The sequence below is a fragment of the Castanea sativa genome, chromosome 6 (genome assembly GCF_040712315.1).
Source record: "Castanea sativa cultivar Marrone di Chiusa Pesio chromosome 6, ASM4071231v1".
Taxonomy (NCBI): Eukaryota; Viridiplantae; Streptophyta; class Magnoliopsida; order Fagales; family Fagaceae; genus Castanea; species Castanea sativa.
The window spans coordinates 52,567,114-52,589,531 of NC_134018.1; the positions used below are offsets into that span (position 1 = coordinate 52,567,114).

The following is a 22,418-nucleotide window of genomic DNA, read 5'->3' on the forward strand; positions in this document are numbered from 1 at the left end:
CAATTCATTATTGAGTTTCTAATAACCCGTTGGGCTTGTGGGTTTAGGTGGATTATCTTACCCAAATGGATCCCACTTAAAAAATAAAAAAAAAATCAAACCAAATGGTAGGATCTCATACGATCCCATACGAAACAAGCCTACTCATTGAAGAAAAAAAAAAGATCATTAACCAAATTCATCACTTTATTAGAGATTAAACATTTATGGGTGGATTCAATGTTGTTAAAATCGGGATCCTATGTAGGATCATGGGAGGTAGGTTGGATTGTGGATTATCTTACCCAAATGGATCCCACTTAAAAAAAAATCAAGCCAAATGGTAGGATCCCATGCGATCCTATACAATCCTACACGATCCTACATACGATCCTATCATTTTTACGATCCTACTACGATTTTAAACTTTTTGGTGAGGAAGGATCGAAAAATCGTACGATCGTGAGATTTTACAATCCGGATCGCGATTTTAACAATCATGGGTGGGTCCAAAAGGTAGTTCTAAAACTTTCGTTGTTTATCAACTAAAGAAAATCCCCAAGTTATTGTTTTAATGTGAAAATTAGATTTGTTCATAAAAAAAAAAAGGGTGAGAACTAGACTTCACAATCATTGATGATGCTTGACAACACGGCTACAACCTCTAATTCGACATGAATCATGCATACATCTGCTATGAGAATGTTCATTGGCACAATTTATTTGACTTCATGCTCCTTATTGGAACTCATTCAAGCCGATCATGCATGTTTAGGTTATGTTTGGTAACCGTTTTTATTTTCTATTTTCAAATACTTGTTTTTGAGGATATAAAAAAAAAAAAATTATTGTATTTTTGAAATAAAAAACATGTTTTGTCAGTTGAAATTAAAAAAATAGTTTTTTTAAGAAAAAAAATAGAAAAGACTAAAATATGTTATTACTAGGATTTGAACTCTAATTTGAACTCATTAAATGAGACAGATTCATTAAATTAAATGCATATTTTCATTGACTCTTGAAAATTAGAAACTAAAAACACCATTTTGCATTTTTTAGTTTCCTTCACAAATTGAGTTTTGAAAATAATTTTTGTTTTTTGTCAATTTTGGGTCGCCAAATAAGTTTTTTAGTCTCAAAAATAAAAAATTGTTTTTAAAAACAGAAAATAAGGGGGAAAAACTGTTACCAAATATACCCTAAGTTTTTTAGAAGTTAAATGAATTGATCTTTGAAGTCTGTGGTCTTATATTGCTATTTACACTATAGAGTTCATGGAGGTCAATACAATCAAGATTAGGTCGTGTTCTTTGGAAGTGGCTGGCTGGATCTTGAAGGATATTAAGCTGATTTGTGAAAAAATTGTTTATATATATATATATATATATATATATTTGGTTTCTTTTAAGATGGAATTGTGTTACTCTAACTCTTTCTAGTGTTGTAAAAGAAAATAAGGTCATTTTATTTAACCCTCATTTCTCTTTTCCATTGTATAACATGATACTCAATGAATAAAATCTAGTATCATGGTTCATTTGGATTGAAGAGGAGAGAGTGAGAATAAACTAGAGTAGAATAGAATTGGCCCAAAATTAACATATTTTCAACTAAATCTATTCTACTGAGTCTACTCCTTTTCACTCCTCCTCATTCCATCCTCTATTTAAACGAGCCATAATTTCAAAATTTGAAAATTAAAACACATATTTTCTAAAACAGTTTCAATTTAATCCATTAGTTAGTTTCTTTTACAATAATATTGAAGAAATCCACACTATTTTGTTGAATTTCAAATAAAAATGACATTGTATAGGAAAATTAGTAGAATGTTTCATTAGATACCTTATAAAAAGTGTGGAATTTAACTCAAAACATTCCGCACTTTATTTTGATGGATTATATAATAATATATTTTTTTTTTTTGAGAAACGAATAAATTAAAATTTTAAAACCATAATATAGGATTTAAAATGTAATTTGACTAATAATAACAAATATAAAACGGTTATCCCCCAAATATGGAAAAAAAAAAAAAAATCACAAACCAAGAGAGCAAGGACAAAACTGTAAATTCACATAAGATTCCACGTATAAATTTTGGGTCCAGTGTATTCCCACTCACCAGTCACTCTCATCCACGCTCTGTCTCTCTCTCTTCTTTCAGTTCGTCTCTTCAAATGCAGAAGGGTAAGGGCAAAGGCGTCGCCGGAAAAACCACCGCCGGGAAAGGAAAGGCCGGCGACGATGACAAGACCGGCGGCAAGAAGCGGAGGAATCGCGAGGTCCTCCAGTTCTTCGAGGAGTCTGCTGGCGAGGACTCCGATTCCAGCTTCGACTTCGGCGATGACTTTGGTATATAATGCATTTCCATCTCTCTCTCTTGTATGATCGCGCTTTATCTTTTTCTGTGTTTAGGTTAGGGTTTTGAGGTGGATTTTTGGAGTGATTTTTTTGAAATGGACCTACTTTTTTTTTTTTTTCAAATTTTCTCTCTCTATGTTTGGTGCTTTGGATGTTCGTTTTATCTGCGTTCAGGTTTTTGGTGGGGTATTTAGGGTTTTTGGGACAATTTTGGAGCTTGATTAGTGAAAATGTTTTTGAATTTTAACAAAAAAAAAAAAAACTGGATTTTAGGGTTATGGGGAGCTAAAATTGGGGATTCTTTTTTTAAATTCCTTAGATATTTTCGTATGAATTTTGTGGTGTTCAGCTTGAAATGTGTTTGATCATAGTGTTTTAGGGTTCTGTGTGTATTTTGATGTAAAAATGTGGGTGTTTTTGGGTTTGATCATAGTGTTTTTGGGTTCTGTGTGTATTTTGATTGAAAAATGTGGGTGTTTGTCTGTGTCTTAAAAAAAAAAAAAAACTAATTTGGTAAGTTATTACATACCCACCCAGTGGGTTTTGTTTGGATGATTTGGGGTTTTAAGGGCAATGGATTGAGTTATAGGTTTACAGTGCATGTATTTTGTAGTAATGCAGTTCAATTTCTTCTGTTTTAGTTGCATGCAGGTTTTTGGGTTTTAGGTGATTGTTAAAAATGTTTTTATTTGTAGTATTATTATAAAATAGAAATGATGTAATTTGTACATTTTCATCACATGCACATGTGTTAATGTGATATACTTGAAAGGCTGCATGTGTATTTACTATTTAGTGGTTTTCGCCGTGGCTGTCGGTCTCAGACTAAGTGCTGATGGATTGTTGTGGTAATGCCTGTAAAACCATAATTTTAATTATTATGTGCAGCAAATATATATGATATACATAAATGGTTCATTTATCTGATTTTTATTTTTATTTTTAAATTGTTTTTTGCAACTTTTCTTTCTTTGAATGCCCCATTAGATGCTTGGTCTCTATTCTTGTTATAATGAGGCCAGATGCAAAGGCTGCTATCATGTAGCTGGATTTTTTTAACGGTTCAGACTGTAGAGTATAATCAGATATTGTGGACATCAAAGCCACGAACCAACATCAAACCTTTATCTTGTCTCATTTGTTAGAAGCTTATTGAGCATTTTTGAGGAGATGTCCCAGGCTAGCTGCATGTTGTTTGCTACAGATATAGTTTTTGTTAGTGAAACTTGGTTGAGAAAAGGTAAGTGGCACCTCATATTGGTTAAAGTAGGAGTAGAACTGGGCTGTGGTGAAAATTTATGCCTAAGAGGCCTTTTATCTAATTTTAGATTGATTGTACCTGAGGGAGAGATTGAGCCAGAAGTTCCTGCTGATATTTATTTGTTTATTTGTTTATATGTTTCGATGGTTGAGGGTAACTGGTCTAATATGACTTTTCGATCTTTGACCTATTTCGATGCATGTGCTGGCATGAAAAGTATGATGACATGTATCAATTTGAGAATAGACTAGAATAGAAAGATTTAATAGAAGATATAACTCTAGCTATAGTTAATGGAGTTGAATTTGGAGGCTTTTTTGTTCTACGTAACTTATACCAAGATGGGTCATGATCTATGATTTTAGTGTACAACTTGAATTGAAATAAGGTTTCTTGTGCTCAATCCTTTTGGCCTGGCATGTGCCATCACGAGTGAATTCGCTTATTGATTGCACATTACATGCGTTAAGAGTACAACTCTATCACACTGTTTTATTGCATTTAGTCTACAAGTGTGTCATATTGTTTTATATATAAATTTAGGGTGCCACCAAAAGATTTTGATGCGAAGATAAATGCTTTGCTCCACTTGATGTTAAAAACTTAAAAACACTTGTTGACAAAGGAGCATGATTTTCCAACAAGGTCTAGCTCAAATGTTACCTCCACTTGTTAGAGCAAGGTTTTTTTTTTTTTGGGGGGGGGGGGTGTTGGGGTGGAGGGCTTGGGTTCAAGACCCACCAGGAGCATGTGTGACTTACCAAAATAAATAAATAAGAGCATGGTCTTCTTGCTGGTTATTCAGTCTGGATTTTGATTTCTGGCCAGAACAGTAGTGCTGATGGCACAATGTAATTTGATCAATTTTACTTGGGTTTATTGTTCATTAATACCCCTCCCACCCCCACCCAAAAAATAATAATAATTTTTTTTTTTTCAAACGTTGCAATTTGATCAATGTGGGCATGTTTAATTTATCTTCTGCTTCTCTCTCCAATCATTGGGAACAGATTTTGCTGAAGAAGATTTTGATACAGAGTCAAAAATTGACAAGGAACCAGGAAAAGCCCAGAGCCTTCCCCTTTTTCCCAAAGAGGAGGAGATGAATGAGGAAGAATTTGATAAAATGATGGAAGAACGCTACAAGGATGGTTCTAATTTCGTCAGATATGGCGAGGATGATTTTGAGAACAAAAGAGCAATTGATAGAAATAATATTATACCTTCTGCCAGAGATCCAACCATCTGGAAAGTTAAATGCATGGTGTGGTACTCGGAGTATTGTTTTGATAATTCACAATGCCTATTTTAAAACTTCTCTTTCCCTTGTGTTCAGCTTTCCATTATGTTGTGTTTGATTGAAACTCGTTGACTGTAGGTTGGACGTGAGAGGAATTCAGCTTTTTGTCTTATGCAGAAGTATGTAGACTTGAAATCATTAGGTACCAAACTTCAGATAATATCTGCATTTGCTCTTGATCATATAAAGGGTTGTATTTACATTGAAGCTGACAAGCAATTTGATATTATTGAGGTAATGTATTTTTGCATGTTGGATAATCTGATAATATTGTGATTGCCAGTGCTAGTATAGTTTCTCCTATAGCCAATGCTATTATTAGTAGACTAATGGCTATGATATGAATTTGCATTTAGGCATGTAAAGGGCTTACTACTATATACTCCTCTCGAATAGCTACAGTCCCAAAAAATGAAGTTTCTCATTTGTTATCTTCCCGAATTACGCGCAATGAAGTTTCTGAGGGCTCATGGGCTCGTGTGAAGAATGGGAAATATAAGGGAGACTTGGCGCAGGTACTGTGTACCCAATTTGACTTCATTGCTCTCTGGCTGCATTTTTTACTTATATACTTTTTCTTTTTTCTTTTTTAATTGTAGATTGTGGCTGTGAATGATGCACGAAAAAGAGCAACAGTGAAGCTTATACCAAGAATTGATCTACAAGCAATGACTGCAAAATTTGTAATGCCAATTTTTTTTCCTGCAGTATTTTCCTTATTTTTATTTTTGTGGAAATAATTAATGTTTTTTGCCAGTATCATTTGATATTAAAAAAAATGACTGCATCAAATTTGTATACCTTACTTGATGGGTTTTATGGAATTGGCAACGACAAGTCTCAGAGTCAGTGGCTATTTCCTAGGCAAAAACTTGCATTTTATGTTACCCTTTTTATATTTAACCATAATTGTATATCTTCTCTTGCTTTTTTAAACAGTAGTTGTACCATTATAATTCCCCCTTCCCCATGAGGGAAAATTAGGATGTGTAGATGATGTTCTCAACAATTATGGTTTGCCAATTCACTAATAGTTATAAATAATTAATTCCAAATATGTGTTGTCATGTAAATATACTTCTTAGTTTCCATGCAACCAAGAAATGTTGGGTGTTGATATTCAGTTGAGCCTGGCCTACTCTACTATGTACTGAGCCTCTCAAAGATACTAGGCAGCCATGTTCTATCGTCAACCCTGTTAATATGGCCTTTCATAAACCAGTGTACCTTTTGGGTCTCTCATTGTCTTTGCAACACTACAAGCATGAACCCTTTTGCCTTTTTTTATTTGCTATACCCTTTTTCTTATCACTATAAATAAGTAGATTCCAATTAAGTTTGTTACAATCAAATTTTGGTTTAATTGGAAATCTAGTTGTTTAGAAGTTGTGGTGCTGTGTGTGTTAAAAATCAGAACATCCTTTTTTTACAGGGTGGGGGAGTTAGCCTCAAGAAAAACTCCACTCCAGCACCAAGATTGATCAGCACAAGTGAACTTGAGTAATATGCATGATCTTGTCTTTTATATACTTTTTTTTTATAGTTCATCTTGGATGTCTCAGCTTCTTATGTGTGTGTGTTCATATTAAACCTTTGTAGGGAGTTCCGGCCTCTCATTCAGTACAGACGTGATCGTGACACCAACAAGCATTTTGAGGTTCTTGATGGTCTGATGCTCAAGGATGGATATTTATACAAGAAAGTATCAATAGATTCTTTAAGCTGCTCGGGAGTTATGCCATCTGAAGAGGAGCTCCTGAAGTTTAAATCTTCTGAGAATAATGAAACTGATGATTTGGAGTGGCTTACACAGATTTACGGTGAGCGAAAGAAAAAACGGGTTATAAGAAGTGATAAAGGTGGTGGGAAAGGAGAAGGCTCATCAGGATCTAGTGGTGTGAACAGCTTTGACCTGCATGATCTTGTTTGTTTTGGGTGAGTCCTATACAAACTTACATAACATTCATTATCCATTTATATTCCTTATTCTTATCTAACTTCTTTGTATTTGTTTTTTTTGCTACCTCAGCCGGAAAGATTTTGGAATTATTATAGGCATTGAGAAAGATGATAGTTACAAGGTATGCAATTAGTCAACTTTCTTTATTCTTTTATTATTGGCCACTTATGTCCTATTTAATATTCTAGATTTTGAAAGAGGGTCCAGAAGGACCTGCTGTGGTGTATGTCCAACTGAAAGAGTTAAAGAGTGGGCCCTTTGATATGAAATTTACTGCTTTAGATCAGCACATGAAGCCCATATCTGCCTGTGATACTATCCGGGTTTTGGAAGGACCATCTAAGGTTTGAAACTTTTTTCAATTGAAATGTCTTTTAAATGTAGTTTTCTGGAGTATGGTAACCTTTGAAAGCTTAAACTTTATATGCTTGTTTATCTCACTTTGCAGGGTAGGCAAGGCATTGTTAGGCAAATCTACAGAGGCACCATCTTTTTATATGATGAGAATGAAGCAGAAAATGGTGGTTATTTCTGTGCTAAGTCTCAAATGTGTGAGAAAGTCAAGTTATCTAGTGATGTGTGCAATGAAAAGGTTGAAAAGGTTGTGAGAAAGCACCCGTAGTTCCTTTTTTACAGTTCTTTTTTTTTTTTTTTGGGGACGTGGAGAGGTGTTCCTGGTGTTCTTTTTAATAATCCTTGTTCTTCCTCATTCAGGGTGGTGAATCAGCTCCCTTTGGTTTTGAAGACTTCCCATCATCTCCTAAGTCACCTCTTTCACCTAAAAAGCCATGGCAAGCTAGAGAAAACCGTCAGGAATGTATGTATTGGTGTTTTCAGAGCCCTAATTTTGAGCTATCAGCTGTGGATGCCTGGACTTATGCCTGCCTACTTAACAAATGTTTTCAATGCAGTCAATCGTGGGGATAAAGATACAATGTTCTCCATTGGTCAAACCTTGAGAATCCGTGTTGGTCCTCTAAAGGGATACCTCTGCCGTGTTTTAGCTATACGCCATTCTGATGTCACGGTGAAACTTGATTCTCAGCACAAGGTTCTTACAGGTTTGTTAAGGATGGTCAGCTCTTACTCTGTTGGATTTGGTTTTTTGTCACTGGTATGACGTATCTCCACATGTTATTCCTGCAGTTAAAAGTGAGCATCTTACTGAGGTTCGTGGGAAAAGCTCTACTGTACCTATGAGGTGCACTTTTACAGCCATAATGATTCTTCTCGATATGATTTTGATTAATTTTACGCAATATCCATTCTAACTTGCTTCTTGCAAACTTAAAAGTGAGGATCTGGAGTCTGGTTCTTTAAAACCGTTTGATCTGCTTGGAGCTGAAGGCTGCTCTAGAGGTAGGGATCTATTTATTTGTCAAAAGTTTGAAAATAAATTCTGGAACAGTATATTCATGAAAATATGCACTGGCATATTATCAAACTTGCACATCTCCCTCTGTAACACAAAGTTTTAGTTTTATTATTTTACCTTGCATTTCTGTTTCATTTAAGATATATATTTTTCTTCTAGTTTTCAGCTTAATGTTTATGGAGTGTGATTTATGGAATTTCTCTTCATCTGTTTTTTTTTTTTTTTAAAGATTGGATGGATGGAGCAGGAACGTCAGCAGGGAGTTCTGGGTGGAATTCTGGAGGGCTGTCTTCTGGAAGGTACTATTCTGGTGATATCTTGTATCTCCCTTTCAATTCATGCTGTAAAACTTTCCAAAATAATCTTAAAGCATATGTTGGAGATGGCTACTAGACCTTGCATAATGATTTTTTTTTTTTTTTGCTTTAGGGCTTCTTGTCATCTTTTTATATTTATCAAAAGCCATCACTTTCAAACTTTTCATGATCAAGCTTGTGACTCTTGAATTTCCCCATTCAGTGTTGGCTTTGTTCTTCTCAAACTGTACAAAATGTGAATGGAGATGTCAAATTTTTAGGACAACCAAACCTTACATAAATGATTCGCCTAATTGTTCAATGTCACTTGCTCTGTTGGTATATGAACCTTTTTTGATGCAACCTGTGCAATTGTTAAAAGATACATTTGTTTAAATGCGGTTAAGAATGTCATGCATAAGCATTGATCATGGCCTAGGATTGAGTGAATCAAAAACCACATGATATGTGTGGGAAAGTAGATTTCACATGGTTGAACTTCTGTGCTCTACTTTTAGTTTTCCAATTAAATTGTAGGAGCTGATTTCTTGGTCTTTTGAATATAATGGAGGTCCTGCAGAGCCTTTTTAAATGAGAAATGATCCATTAATTAGGCAAGATTAGTGTGGAAGTGGGGGTTCACCCTTTTAATTAAAACACATATGAATGACAGGATGTTAGGTATATTGCTGTATGACTTTACTTTGAGAAAATATATATTTGAAGCTCTTCTAATTGGATGCCTACTGTTCTTTATTCACATTTATTTGTGTTATAAAATTTGGACTCATTTTTTCAGCTGATTATTTGAAATACTTGCTTTTTTGCTTTTTACCTGAATGTCTGCTCAAATTCACTGGATCAATCAAGACAATACTTATTTGAAATGGAAGTATGGTAGTATTGCTGAGTGTAACCTAGAAATCACTAGAAGATTTAATAATTTGGGGGCTATAATTGGGTTTCCTATCTTGGTGAGGATGGTTCTGCATGTAGGTTTTGTGTAGATTACGTATATAATGTACATAACAATGAAACTGCTTTATTGACTTCTTGTTGTTCTATGCATCTTTTCTTTTGCTATTGATTCTGGCTTGGTGGTGTGGATTCTAGTAAGCTCAACTGATAAAGACTTTTGGCATTGAACGGGCGAACTAGGTTTGAATCCCACCTACACCAAAAAGAAACCTATTGGTGTCTTGGCTTGATGGTAAAGAGCAATAATCTTGTAATGGACATCATGAGTTCAAAGTCCCCTATTTGTATCTATCAAAAAATGATTCTGGCCTGTTGGTGTTCAGCCTTTCTTTGAGGGGCAAGCCCTGCATTCAAACCACACCTGATGCATTAACTCATGATCTACACATTGACTAAAACTCAGTTCTAATTTGGGAGTGAACTTATAACAGTAATATTAGTGTCACTGCCTCACTCCAGAATGCCATGTTGTTTGTCTGTTTATCATTCCACAAATGGTTTATTAGAAGAAAGATATCTTATGTCTATGTGAGCAATTTCTTGCAGGAGATCATGCTCTTTTTCTTCTTTTTTATTTATATTCTGACCTTGGTGAGCAATTTCTTGCAGTAGCTCTTGGCCTAGTTTCCCTGCCTCAGGCATTTCGGTTGGTTATGACCTTCCTCTAAATAATTTAGTTCATCTTTGTGTTTGTGTGTTTAAGTTTTTCATTCATCTGTGGCAATTTCTTAATTCAAAAGTTTTCTGGTGATACTAGCTTCAGCCAGAGTCCAGTTCAGCAAATCCTTTTAGTTCCGAGGCCAATGATGCCAAAAAAGGTATGTAGCACTGTCTGTATAAGCTATGAAATTTATAATAAGTTCATCAATTGTGTAAATTTGGTTCATTGTTTCTCTGTTATTATTTAATAGATGTGGAAAATGCTGCTTGGGAGACCAAAGCGGCTCCAAACCAGAGTTCATTCTGGGGTGCTGCAGCAGCTAATGAGAATTCATCCTGGGGTGCTGGGACATCTAATGAAAAATCATCTTGGGGTGCTGGGACATCTAATGAAAAATCATCTTCGGGCGCCGCAGCAGCGAACGAGAAATCATCCTGGGGCGCTGCAGCAGCGAACGAGAAATCATCCTGGGGTGCTGCAGCAGCTACTGAAAAATCATCCTGGGGCGCTGGGACAGCTAATGAAAAATCATCTTGGGGTGCTGCAGCAGGTAACGAGAAATCATCCTGGGGTAAATCTACACCTGATGGAGATCTGGGAAGTTCTTCAAAAGTTTCTGGAGACAATTGGGGCAAAGGAAACCTTAAAGTTGGAACTCCAACTGATTCGTCAAATGATGCTGCAGCTACCTGGAAAAAGAATACAGTGTCTGATGATCAAGACGGTTGGAAAACATCAGAGGAACCCTGGAACAAGGGTAAGAGTGTTAGTGCAAGCCCAACTGGTGGAAAGAATCAACCAGATTCTTGGGGCAAAGGTAAAGATACAGTTGAAGCTGGGTCATGGGAGAAGAGCAAAAGTTCTGGTGTTGGTGGGGATGGCTGGAATCAACAGAAATCTTGGGACAAAGGCAAAGATGTAGTTGTTGGTGAGGGATCTGCTTGGGGCAAAGCTGATGAAGCAGAAAAAATTGATGAAGCAGGATGGAATAAAGCCAAAATTGCTGGTGGAAGTCAAAATGTTAACTGGGGTAATGTGAAAAATGCCAGTGAAGATGCTGTTGGGGATAATGGAAAATCTTGGAATAAAAATGAAGGTTCTTCTTGGAATAAATCAGCTGGAGGGTCTTCGTGGGGAAAACAAGCTGATACAAATGTGGAGAGGAAGGGTTGGGTGGAAAATAAAGAGGATACAGAACAGCAAGATAGTTGGGCGAGGCCAAAACCATTTGGTGAGGGTCGTGGGTTTGGTGGGAGAGGAAGGGGTAGAGGAAGCCAAGGGCGTGGAGATCAATTTGGCAGGGGAAGATCATCGAGTCAGGGAGAGTTTGGTGGGAACAGTGGTCAGGGAAATAGTTGGACTGGTGATGGAATGTCAACAGGGAATCCTTCTGGTTGGAACAATGATCAAACAGGTGGTTGGGCTAAATCCAAAGCTTCTGATTGGGGTAAAAAAGATGATGGTTGTCAGAAAGCTAATGCACCTGATGATAATAATGGATTTGGATGGAACAAAAGATGGGGAGCAGGTAAGGAGATTGGTGAAAGCGGTGACCAATGGAACAATTCAAAACCTTCTCGTGGTGATTGGAGTGCTCCAAAAGCTTCAAATGATGACAAGTCATCTGGTTGGAACATTAAGTCTTCTGCTAATGAAGGAGCTGGTAGTGCTGGGGATAATGGAGGTGGTTGGAACAAAAGAAAAGGTCCTGGTGAAAATCAAAACACGGGGTGGACCAGTAAAGCTAATGATATGGATGGAAATCAATCATCTGGATGGGGTACTTTGGATACCAACAGAGTGTCTGGAGACAGGTCCTCTGACTGGAATAAGAAGACCACTGAAAATAAAGAAGGGGGTGAGCATAAAAATCAAGGGGGTGGCTGGAACAGTGGAAAAACTTCAGATCAAGGTTCAGCAACTGGATGGGGTCAAAGTGCTGGTTGGAAAAGTGGACCAAATGTTGGAGAAAACCAGGATGGTGGAAAAAGTAGTTGGAACGCTGGGTCAAGTGATGCCAATAGAAACCAGGATTCTAGTTGGGGTAAAAAAAGTGATTGGAGTGGAGGTGGGAACCAGAGTTCTAATTGGGGCAAAAGTAATTGGAACTCTGGATCTGGTGATGCAAGTGAAGACCAAACTGAGACTTTTGGTAATAGGGGAGGTTTTGGAGGTAGAGGTGGAGACAGGGGAGGTTTTGGAGGTAGAGGTAGGGGCCGTTCAGACAGAGGAGGCTTTAGAGGTAGAGGGGGTTTTGGAGGTAGAGGTGGAGACAGGGGTGGTTATGGTGGTAGAGGTGGAGAAGGGGGTGGTTTTGGTGGTAGAAGTGGAGACGGGGGTGGTTTTGGTGGTAGAGGTAGATCAGACAGAGGAGGATTTGGAGGTAGAGGCCGTGGAAGGAGGGATCAAAGTGGTGGTTGGAACAACAGTAACGATGATGCAGGAACTTGGAGCAGCAGAAATGATGGTGCGGGAACTTGGAGCAGCAGAAATGATGGTGCAGGAACTTGGAACAGCAAAAATGACTCTAGTGAGGATAGGCCCACTGACTGGAACAAAGGAGCAGGAGAGGGGTGGAAAAACAAAGATGGTGCAGGAACTTGGAACAGTGGAAGTGGTGATAAGAACAAGTCACATAGTTGGAATGCAGGAAGTAGTGGAACTAGCAATCAATCTGGTGGTTGGAACAGCCAGGGGTCAGGTTGGAACAAAGGAACTGGTTCAGATAATGCAGGGAGTGGAGATCAAGCTGTTAATGCAGGAGAGGGGTGGAAAAACAAAGATGGTGCAGGAACTTGGAACAGTGGAAGTGGTGATAAGAACAAGTCGCATAGTTGGAATGCAGGAAGCAGTGGAACTAGCAATCAATCTGGTGGCTGGAACAGCCAGGGGTCAGGTTGGAATAAAGGAACAGGTTCAGATAATGCAGGGAATGGAGATCAAGCTGTTAATGCAGGAAGTAGTGGAACTACTAATCAATCTAGTGGATGGAATAGCCAGGGTTCAGGTTGGAACAAAGGAACAGGTAATGGGGGTAAGACTCAGTCATCTGGTTGGAATTAATCAGAAGATGCAAGTTGACCTTGGTTTTAAAATTTGCTCATGTAGGCTGGTGCTGGTATAAATGTCTATGCTATAGCTTTTGTTTATGTGTATGAAACTTAGATTAATGTACTCCTATGTGAGAGACATCGACTGATATTGACTACTTAGGGCTGATGTTGTGCAGTTGGTTGTTATTATAATCTTATATGCCAGGTGCTAGCTACTAAGTGGTCTAAGGAGTTTGAAATTCAGAATTTGGGTGTGTTGCATGCTGGTGCTGGTATAATTTAATCGATGCTATAGCTTTTGTTTATGTGTAAGGAACTTAGATATTAATGTGTTGCATGCTGGTGCTGGTATAATATATCGATGCTATATTTGTGCATGAACCTTAGATGTTAATGTACAGATGTTATATAACAGGTGCTAGCTACTAAGTGGTCTAATGAGTTTGAAATGCACAGAATGTGTACGCATGCGTGTGCATGCATGTGTGTGCAAATGCCTTATTTTGTTAAGAAGGATTCAGGAATATGATCTTTAGTCTCTGTGCTTGGGACTCAAGCTTGTGAGAGGTCTACTTTATAAGATAAATCTGCAGTGAGGATGGGTCTGCATTTCTTGTGGGGTGTTCTCAATGCAGCCTATTGCTTAAAAACTTTCCCCAATGTGATGGCACCATGGTTCAAACCAAGTGACCAAGGAGGTTGTCTTGTGTTCCAACCCTAAACCCACCATGGGGACTGCAGAAGACCACTGCACGTTTTGTAACCTACTACTGCCATTTGACCAAACAAATAAACCCTAAGTGGTTCACAAGAATTCTCAAAATTGATCTGTATTTTTGTTTCTTCTAGGTAATGAACAGGCTATATATGTTTATGAATTAAATATAATGCTTTCCTTAGGGGGATTTTCTTGTTTGTTGTAAGTTTAAGATACTGGGGATCAAACTAGAGGGATTCCTACCAAAAAGGTCAGGTTGGTGATAGTCCAAACTCCAAAGAGCCGTTGGCGCTTTCTCTAAAGCTTTGTGACATTTTATTGTTACCTTAAATTCTTGCCATCTTGTTTATTTATGAAATTCATGGATCACTTGTTAGCCAGTTAATGTTGCGAATCAAAGCTGATGTTGCTTAGTTATTCATGTCAATCTTAAAAGATTGACACGAATAATGATTTTTTTTTCGTTAGAGGTAGTAATTATTAACACCCCCACGGTACCTTGGAGGGCCTTTTTAAAATTATGACCTAGGCCCAAAAAGTGATTTGATTATTTCCTTTCAAAGCCTTTTGGTTTTCCCCTTTTGGTTGCATTTATGATATAATTTTACGATTGTTTCTTTGCATATGAAACTGAGAAAATTTAGGCTCTATTTGTTTTGGTGTTAAACGTTTTTTCTTTTTCTTTTTTCGATTATGGAAGTTTGATGTGCCAAATATATATATATTGTCAATCTGAAATCGATTGACCAGGAAAAACAAGTTTTTTGGGACTGAAAATGTTTACCCTTAAAGGATCGATAGTAAAATATTTACAGATTCGAGAGAATAGAAAATGTTTTGAAAATCAAATAAAAATAGCTTTCAAGTGTCTTGTTGGAGGTTTCAACTATGGTTGTGAACGTGTATAATGGGTGGGTTCAATCCTGCCTAAAATAAATGGGCAGAATAGCCATACTCTTCTCCAATTCACATTAAAAGAAGTCCTTTGCTATAGACCTTCTCTCCATTTAATAATCCATCTGGACCATCTCTGTATAGAAGCATCATTGGAGTCTTTCAAGATAATAGCTATTATTGTTTAATTGATAGTTACTATTTATTATTTTATTTATCTATTTATTTATTTAGTTATTATTATTATTTACTATTGTGCTCTTGTTTTGAGTATGCTTATAAATTTAATTTTTAATAATTTAATTTTGATTGTGTGATTTCAATGCTCTGTAAAACATTTCCTTCGTCGCTGTGCAGCTAGGATTTGATGAAGGAGGAACGAAGGAAGTGCCCATGTAGTTAAAATTTATTATTTTGGTTCATGCTTGTACTAAGTTATTTGATAAATGCAATTTTTTTTTTCTTTTTTGAGAAGAAAGCTGTAATTTTATTAAGCAAGAGCAGCCAAATCAATTGAGATTACAACATTAAGATGTGTAGGAACATCCTCCATTCACACTGAAATATAATCATCTGTATTGAGCTCTAAGGCATTAGAGTTAATTTGAAACCATTCACTTGATTGTCATTGAGATCGATGTCTCTTTGGATTTAGATTATTGGTAATATATCACTGTACGGAGTTTTTTCAGTGTGGATCAAGTTAAGCACACAACAATAGATGAGAGTTTGAGAGAGTTTGAGAGAGGGAGAGTGATTTTTTAAAAATGATTATGAGTTTGGGTGAAGTAATTAGAATTAAGGGCATTTTAGTCAAAGTAATTTTTTTGTAAGGTTAATGTGGTCCATTAACTGAATGGAAGGGTAAAACAGACAATTTACTTTCTGTAGGGTGTAATTTGTCTCATTTGTTATTATTATTATTTTGCTAAACAACAACCTTATTTGTCTCATTTTGTTATGATTTTGGGTGGTGAGTGTAAGTTTATATTTTAGGTGCAGAGTGCAAGAATTCATTGTTTAAGGTGGCTTTCTACACTTACGATATATATATAAAAAAAAAAGAAAAAAAAAAGGTGGCTTTCTACAATAATTAAACCCAAAAATGAATATGGTCAGATACACAACTGTTTCCCTCTAACCAAATCCAAAAGTTTCATAAACAACCATGTTTGTTTGCAACCCTAGTCAGTGAAACTCGCAGTTGCATATACTCCCAGCCTCCCATTAAATGTTGACATTATTGTATTATAAATTGCAACTTAATGTTAACCGTGGCCCAACAAACATTGATTGAACCCCTAGAAGCTATTCCTTGCAACATGTCTTATGCGGAGAATTGATAAAATATAGCGGATCACCAATAAACTAGGGTCCATATGGCTTAAATATCTTAAGACTATATGCAATCTTTATTGCAAGAATATAATGGGCTCACTCATGAGTAGTGATAATGCAACCACTATAACATTTAACAAGCAAGACAAAATCTTGCTAGTTCCTCCCTTTGTAATTCTTGTTAATTCATGGTCTCTCTCTCTCTAGTTGGTCCCAATGGTGTGGATATTAATTCCGTTAAGGTAGGAATCACCAACACAACAATAGAGAGAGAAAATCTAATTTGGTGAATAAATGATGAATTCTAGCATTTATAGACTTCTTCATAACTCTTGGTAATAGACATTTATTTGTGAAAAGATAAGTTTAATGGATTGAGATCCGGTGCGATTAACCCCCTCCCTCTCACAACATTTTTTTACTATTCTTACTTTTTATCATTTTTTTTATTCAATGGTTGAGATTTAAAGTTGTTTTTTGCAACCTTAAATTCCAGCTATTCATAACAATTGCATCAGGTGGGTGTTGCACCTGATCTCAATCCTAAGTTTAACCAATATATTTTCTCTTTTATTTAAGAACCAACTTCATGTTAAATATATTATCTACTGTAGATTGATAAAGCAACACCATCTACCAAGCGAGAATTATTGCATAAGTGAAGGTACAACTGTACACCCATATTATGGTACGATCAATCGTAACTATTTTACACTAACATCTCTCTCTCTCTGGGCTTGTATGCAAATTACAACCAATGGAATTTGTCCAAACAGAATATACTGGGATGTTATGCCTTCAAAATGAAATACCATTACTCTCCAATTGGCCATATGAGTCACCAGCTAGAGCCATTGGAATAAGTCACCAAGATGCTCATTTCTATTGGAAAGTTTTGTATCAATACTTAGGTTACAAGGACATGTTACATAAAGTCGCATTTTTTGTCAGAAAATCCAATATTACATCGCTTTAAAATGTACATGGTCATTTACCTAATAACAATGTACTGTTCTACTAAAATTTAGAGAGTAACAGAACAGACCATATAGAAGATTTTGTAGTCCACCATGTTAAAAATCCTAAATTTCTGTTTCCCACTTTCTTTTTTCTAATAATTAACATTCATATAATCATATACTCTGGTGCAAAACACAAAGCAGTCAAATAAACACGTAGACAATAGCGTGCTTGAGAGAGATGCGACTATGGGATAGAAGAGAGAGAGAGAGATTGAAAGAAACACAATGAATTATAAAAATGCATAGGCCAAAGTGGACGGTTTGGCAGTTTTCTCCGACAATGGAGACATGACATGTTAAATTACATTATTATTACTTAGGAACCACACAAAAATCAAAATGACACAAAAGGTTGATTAATGAAAGGCCTCTGAAACTGACTTGGCAGCCGAAAATGCCTACATCATCCACACATATCCTATCCTATTTATTATTCGTACCTTTCTTGTTCAATTTTGTTATCCCTTAATGAGGTCTACCTTTGTGCATTGCATTACCTGAATCCAAACATCATCAAACTGATTTTCCCAACAAAAAAAAGAAAAAAAAAAGAAAGAAAAATAGTAGAGCCAAAATCAACTTAGAAATGTCAGAATTTGCGGCTTTAAGTCAAAAAGAACCCAAGCATTGTTAGTTATTGTGATGCGTGGGAAAACCCACATAAGTACTATGTGACAAAGCTTAGCTAAAAAGGAATTGGATCTTATAATGATGATGATTTCACACCAAGATCTCGAAAGCCGGATCAGATAGATTGGTCTGTTTTAAATTTTTGAGAAGGTAAATTTGAAAATCTGGAGAGAAAATGTAAAAACTGAATTATTGAGAACTGGACTAGTAATCAAAGCTGAAGTGACATTGCCTTCTCTATGGATTACATGAAGAAGAATCTTCAAGATGGCCCTTAAAGTCACAAATGCAGTTCTTACAAGAATTTTTAAATTAGAAAAGTGCAAGAGACTTGCAAATATGTCCTCTTTTGCAAGTTGGTAGTGTGGGGTCACATCTATAAGTAATCATGGAATTAAGAATATAATTACGCTCTGTTTGTTTTGTTGGAAAACTTTCTGTAAAGATAGTTTTCCACATTTTCTAGTATTTGGTAGCACAAAAAAAAACTGGTCAATGGAAAATCCTAATAAAAATAAGGTTTGTTTTTTTTAGGTTATTTTTCAATTTTTTTTTTTTTTTTTGGAAAACAATCTCTCTCTCACGGTACGCTCTCTCACTCTTTCTCTCTTCCCTTTTTTTTTTTTTCCTCACACCTTCACTATCACTAACTCTGGTCTCTCCTCTTCCATAGATCTCTCTCTCTCTCTCTCTCTCTCCATATTTCTCTTCTCCTTTATAACACAGTTCTCTGATTAGATTTTTTTTCCCTCATTGCTCAGTAATTATTTCATTTCTCTCTACCAACTTGCAAAAGAGAACATATTTGCAACAGTAATTATTTTATTCCTCTCTACCAAAATCTCAATTCTTTACTTTGAATTTCAAACTTAATTTTATTTTTTCTCTAAAATTTTTTTGGTTTGATGGATTCTAGGTAAAAGTTTTTTTTGCACATAAAAGTACTAAAAAAATAAAAAAGAAGAAAGAAAGAAAGAATGAAGTAAAAGACGAAAATTTTAAACATGGTGCCTATATGGCTCTAAATTGCTTTTACATAGGATAATCTTTTTTGTTGATAGATACATTATACATATACTATGTAGTGATGATATATAATGTAAATACATTATAAAAATACATAATTTTAAGTAATATTAAAGACTTGTGGTTGACCATAGTAGACAATTAGTGTACCAACAAAAAGAGTAGACAATTAAAAGTTATTGTTATTTGTACTTATTAAAGATGTATTCCCCTGTCAATTTTATGTATATAGACAAATGGTTGATATATATATGTGTGTGTGTGTGTGTGTGTATGTGGACGTTCCTGTCCATATATATGAGCAAGATGAGTGGTAGAGATCATGAAAATTTGACAACTAATTTTGATTGTATCTATTGTCAAAATTTTAGTATGAAAACCAAATTCATTCTTGGTTTTTTATTATTATTTATATTGATTACATTAGTTGGTTTACATAATACACATGTTTTAAATTACACAAGAAATATAAAAAATAAAAATAAAAATTTGCATACCAAACACCAGAAACATTTTCAAGCTCATTTTTAAGGTCATTACCAAACACTGGAAAATGATATTATTTTCTAGAAAATGCTATTTAGAAAATGAACCATTTTCCGGAAAACGTTGATGCTAAAACAAACAGAGCGTTATATTTTAATGGGTATTGTTAACGGGTGCCCATAATATTAATTGTTTTTTTTTCCTTTTACCATAATTTTTAAAAAAAAATGATTCACTAACTATTTCTCTAAGAACATTCGTTATAATTTCTCTATTTTTTTTCAATTATATAAAAGCATCAATTCAAGTAATGGAATCTTCCTTGGGTTCCTAACAAACCTTAAAGTGATTTTCCTATTGAATTCATCCTTCGGCTATTAACTCTGTAAATAAATTGTTTTATGGTATTTATTTTAGTGCACTTTATATTATATGGTGATTTGTTTATTGTAAACATAAATTGAAGAAAATTTTTCAAAAAAAGAAAAGAAAAGAAATTCAATTGAAATTTCATAATTGGTTAATTTAATAAAGTTAATTTGATAATGCTAAAATTCACCAAGGTCTAAATAATACATTAATAAACCATTTTAGAAAATTTTTTATGGAAAATTTAAAAAGCTGTAAAAAAAAATTGGTAACTTTTTCAATTTTCCATAAAAAAGTTTTCTAAAATGGATGATTAATGTGCCCTTGAGTAGACATGGTAAAACGGGCCAAAATTTGATGACCCGAACCCAAATATTTTGTCCTAAATAAACACAAAGGAACAGCACAGCACTTTTCTGCCAAATGGCTAAGTAGTGTCATTGCAATGTTGTGCATTTGTGTCCATGCACCTAGCACCTTGGCATGCAGATGCAATGCAATGCAATGCGGCCCACCCATATTTAAACTTTTTTTCCCTAAAAAATATTTAGACTACATGCCAAGGTGCTAGGTGCTTAGATATAAAGGCACAACACTGCATTGACACTACTTAGCCATTTAGTAGCAACCAATGGCAGTGGCCATTCCCCCAATTATTTTAAAAGAAGTTAATAAAAAGCAACCAAAAAAAAAAAAACTATACGAAAGGCAAAAGCATCTATAACTACACGTCTCTACTAATAACGTCTAACACTAAGTTAAATACTAAGTAGCAAAATTAAATACTAGGACTAAGTTACTAACACTAAGTCTAACTAGAACAAAACTAAACTAAAAGAAAAAGTCCATATCATTATTGAACTTTGAAACTGAATGTGTAAACTTAAAATATACACTTTTTGTACTCCTTCAAATCTATCCCTTTCTTAGGGTCTATTTGGAATCTGCTTATTTTGCAGATTTTGAAAACATTTTACTGAAAGTACTGTAAATGAAAGTAAAAGTTAGTGAAAATGGCCAAATACCACCATTTTCAGGAATTTGTAGCAATTAAGCATTGTTTCGAAACTAAATGAGAATCTACCACTTTTTATGTACTCAAGCTTACTAAACTCGAGTTCTAAATGGTACTCGACTTTAGTAAACTCGAGTTCCAAGTTTCATTCCACAGTGGTGCTACTAACCTAGAATTTGTGCAATTAAAAAAATAATATGGTACTCGAGCTTGGTAAACTCGAGTTCCATGCAACACAATACTTGAGCATACCAAGCTTGAGTTCTTTGTAAATAAAACGCTCGTTATTTTTTTTCTACGGTACTTGAGCTCACCAAGCTCGAGTTCCTTGTAATATGGAACTCAAGCTTGGTAAACTCGAGTTCCTTATAACTTTTGTTTTTTAGATAATCAAAAAATAAACATAAACATTAAAAAAAAAAATTACGTTTTTATTTATTTAAATAGAAGCATTGTAAAATATAAAGATTTTAATTTCAAAACATGAATTTTTAGGCCACTCATACCCCTTGTTCATTCATTTTTAACACACTCATCAATTTCTTACTTCTTGGAAGCATTATGGTCAAATTGGTTAAAATATTGGCATAACAATGAGAAATTAGAACAACATGTAAAAGAAAAATCTCACTCCATTTTTAGCCATCGGCACACCGAAAGAAGTTTAAGCTACATATTGTTACTTTATCAATCATGTTCGGAATAATCGTATGGTCAAATAATTGATAAGTATTGCAAAAAGAGTGGACCACTCGAATATAAAGAAGAACCTAACCTTTACCACATCTGGATATGTAAGTTCTTGACTTGCAGTGTTTCTAAGAGGAATGTGAAACATTTTTTATGTATATCTAAATGTTTGGTTGATGATGTGAAAGTCACTTTGGCAACTTTTTTTCTTTGCGGGTTGTAGCACCCCATGTTCAGATATTGTTCACTGTTTTCTCATAAAACACCTCCTGAAATTGTGTTCTCTAAATTTAAAAGCCTAATCTGTATGCATTTTCATGTTTAAATTTCACAATAATCGAATCTATTTTTCTGCATTGATAAAATATGTTTCTACATTAATAAAATTTGCTCTCTGCACATCGTGTTAACTGTATATTCAAATCTGCTTACTACATTCATAATTTTTTTTTCTATATTAATTAAAATTGTTCATTGTTTTCTCATAAAAATTGTTCACTGTTTTCTGCATAAAATATTTCTAGCATTCTGCATACAATTATTTTTTGTTCAGCATTATTTAAAAAATTGTTCACTCTCTTTTCAGCATAAATTATCCTCTGTTAGCATTGGCGTGGTTATTGCACTAAATGGTTTTTGTGTTTTTTTAAAATATGTAACCAGATGAATAATGGACAAACTCCATGAAAGAAATATGAATGATTCATATAAATCACCTAATGGTAAATGCCTCAAATAAATCCAAAGAGCAACTAATAATCCTACTATACAGACAAAAGTAGTTATTATGCCTTTTGGACGAATCATATAGTCCTAAGGTTGTATGTAAACATGTTTGTTGTATGTAAACATGCAATGAACAGTGAATAATTTATGCAGAAAAAACAGTGAACAATTTTTCAAATAATGCTGAACAAAAAATAGTTTTATGCAAAATGCTAAAAAAAGTTTATGTAGAAAACAGTGAACAGTTTTAATTAATACAGAAAATAGATTTTATGAA

The 22,418-nt window shown here is 34.9% G+C and overlaps 1 protein-coding gene across 4 annotated transcripts; it reads left to right on the forward strand.

Annotated features, from left to right (window-relative positions):
• Positions 1–2,111: 2,111 nt before the first annotated feature.
• LOC142640866 (uncharacterized) lies at positions 2,112–13,532 on the forward strand. 4 transcript variants are annotated; one of them, XM_075815173.1, is made up of 19 exons: positions 2,112–2,334; positions 4,615–4,868; positions 4,983–5,138; positions 5,261–5,419; positions 5,504–5,587; positions 6,337–6,404; positions 6,504–6,839; positions 6,934–6,985; positions 7,053–7,208; positions 7,313–7,465; positions 7,579–7,681; positions 7,776–7,925; positions 8,011–8,065; positions 8,159–8,223; positions 8,469–8,538; positions 10,123–10,159; positions 10,271–10,331; positions 10,425–12,338; positions 12,369–13,532. In XM_075815173.1, exons 1-19 carry the CDS (start codon positions 2,160–2,162, stop codon positions 13,235–13,237), a joined length of 4,917 nt encoding a protein of 1,638 aa, XP_075671288.1. In that variant the 5' UTR covers positions 2,112–2,159; the 3' UTR covers positions 13,238–13,532. The 4 variants fall into 4 exon arrangements, with proteins under 4 accessions (XP_075671288.1, XP_075671285.1, XP_075671286.1 ...); XM_075815170.1 differs by having other exon boundaries at positions 10,425–13,532; XM_075815171.1 differs by having other exon boundaries at positions 10,126–10,159; positions 10,425–13,532.
• Positions 13,533–22,418: the final 8,886 nt, after the last annotated feature.

Coding starts and splice junctions, on each gene's coding strand:
- LOC142640866 (XM_075815170.1), top strand. CDS start 2,160: ATGCAGAAGGGTAAGGGCAAAGGCGTCGCCGGAAAAACCACCGCCGGG. Junction 7,926..8,010: donor TCAGCACAAGGTTCTTACAG/GTTTGTTAAGGA, acceptor TTATTCCTGCAG/TTAAAAGTGAGCATCTTACT. Junction 8,224..8,468: donor AGCTGAAGGCTGCTCTAGAG/GTAGGGATCTAT, acceptor TTTTTTTTAAAG/ATTGGATGGATGGAGCAGGA.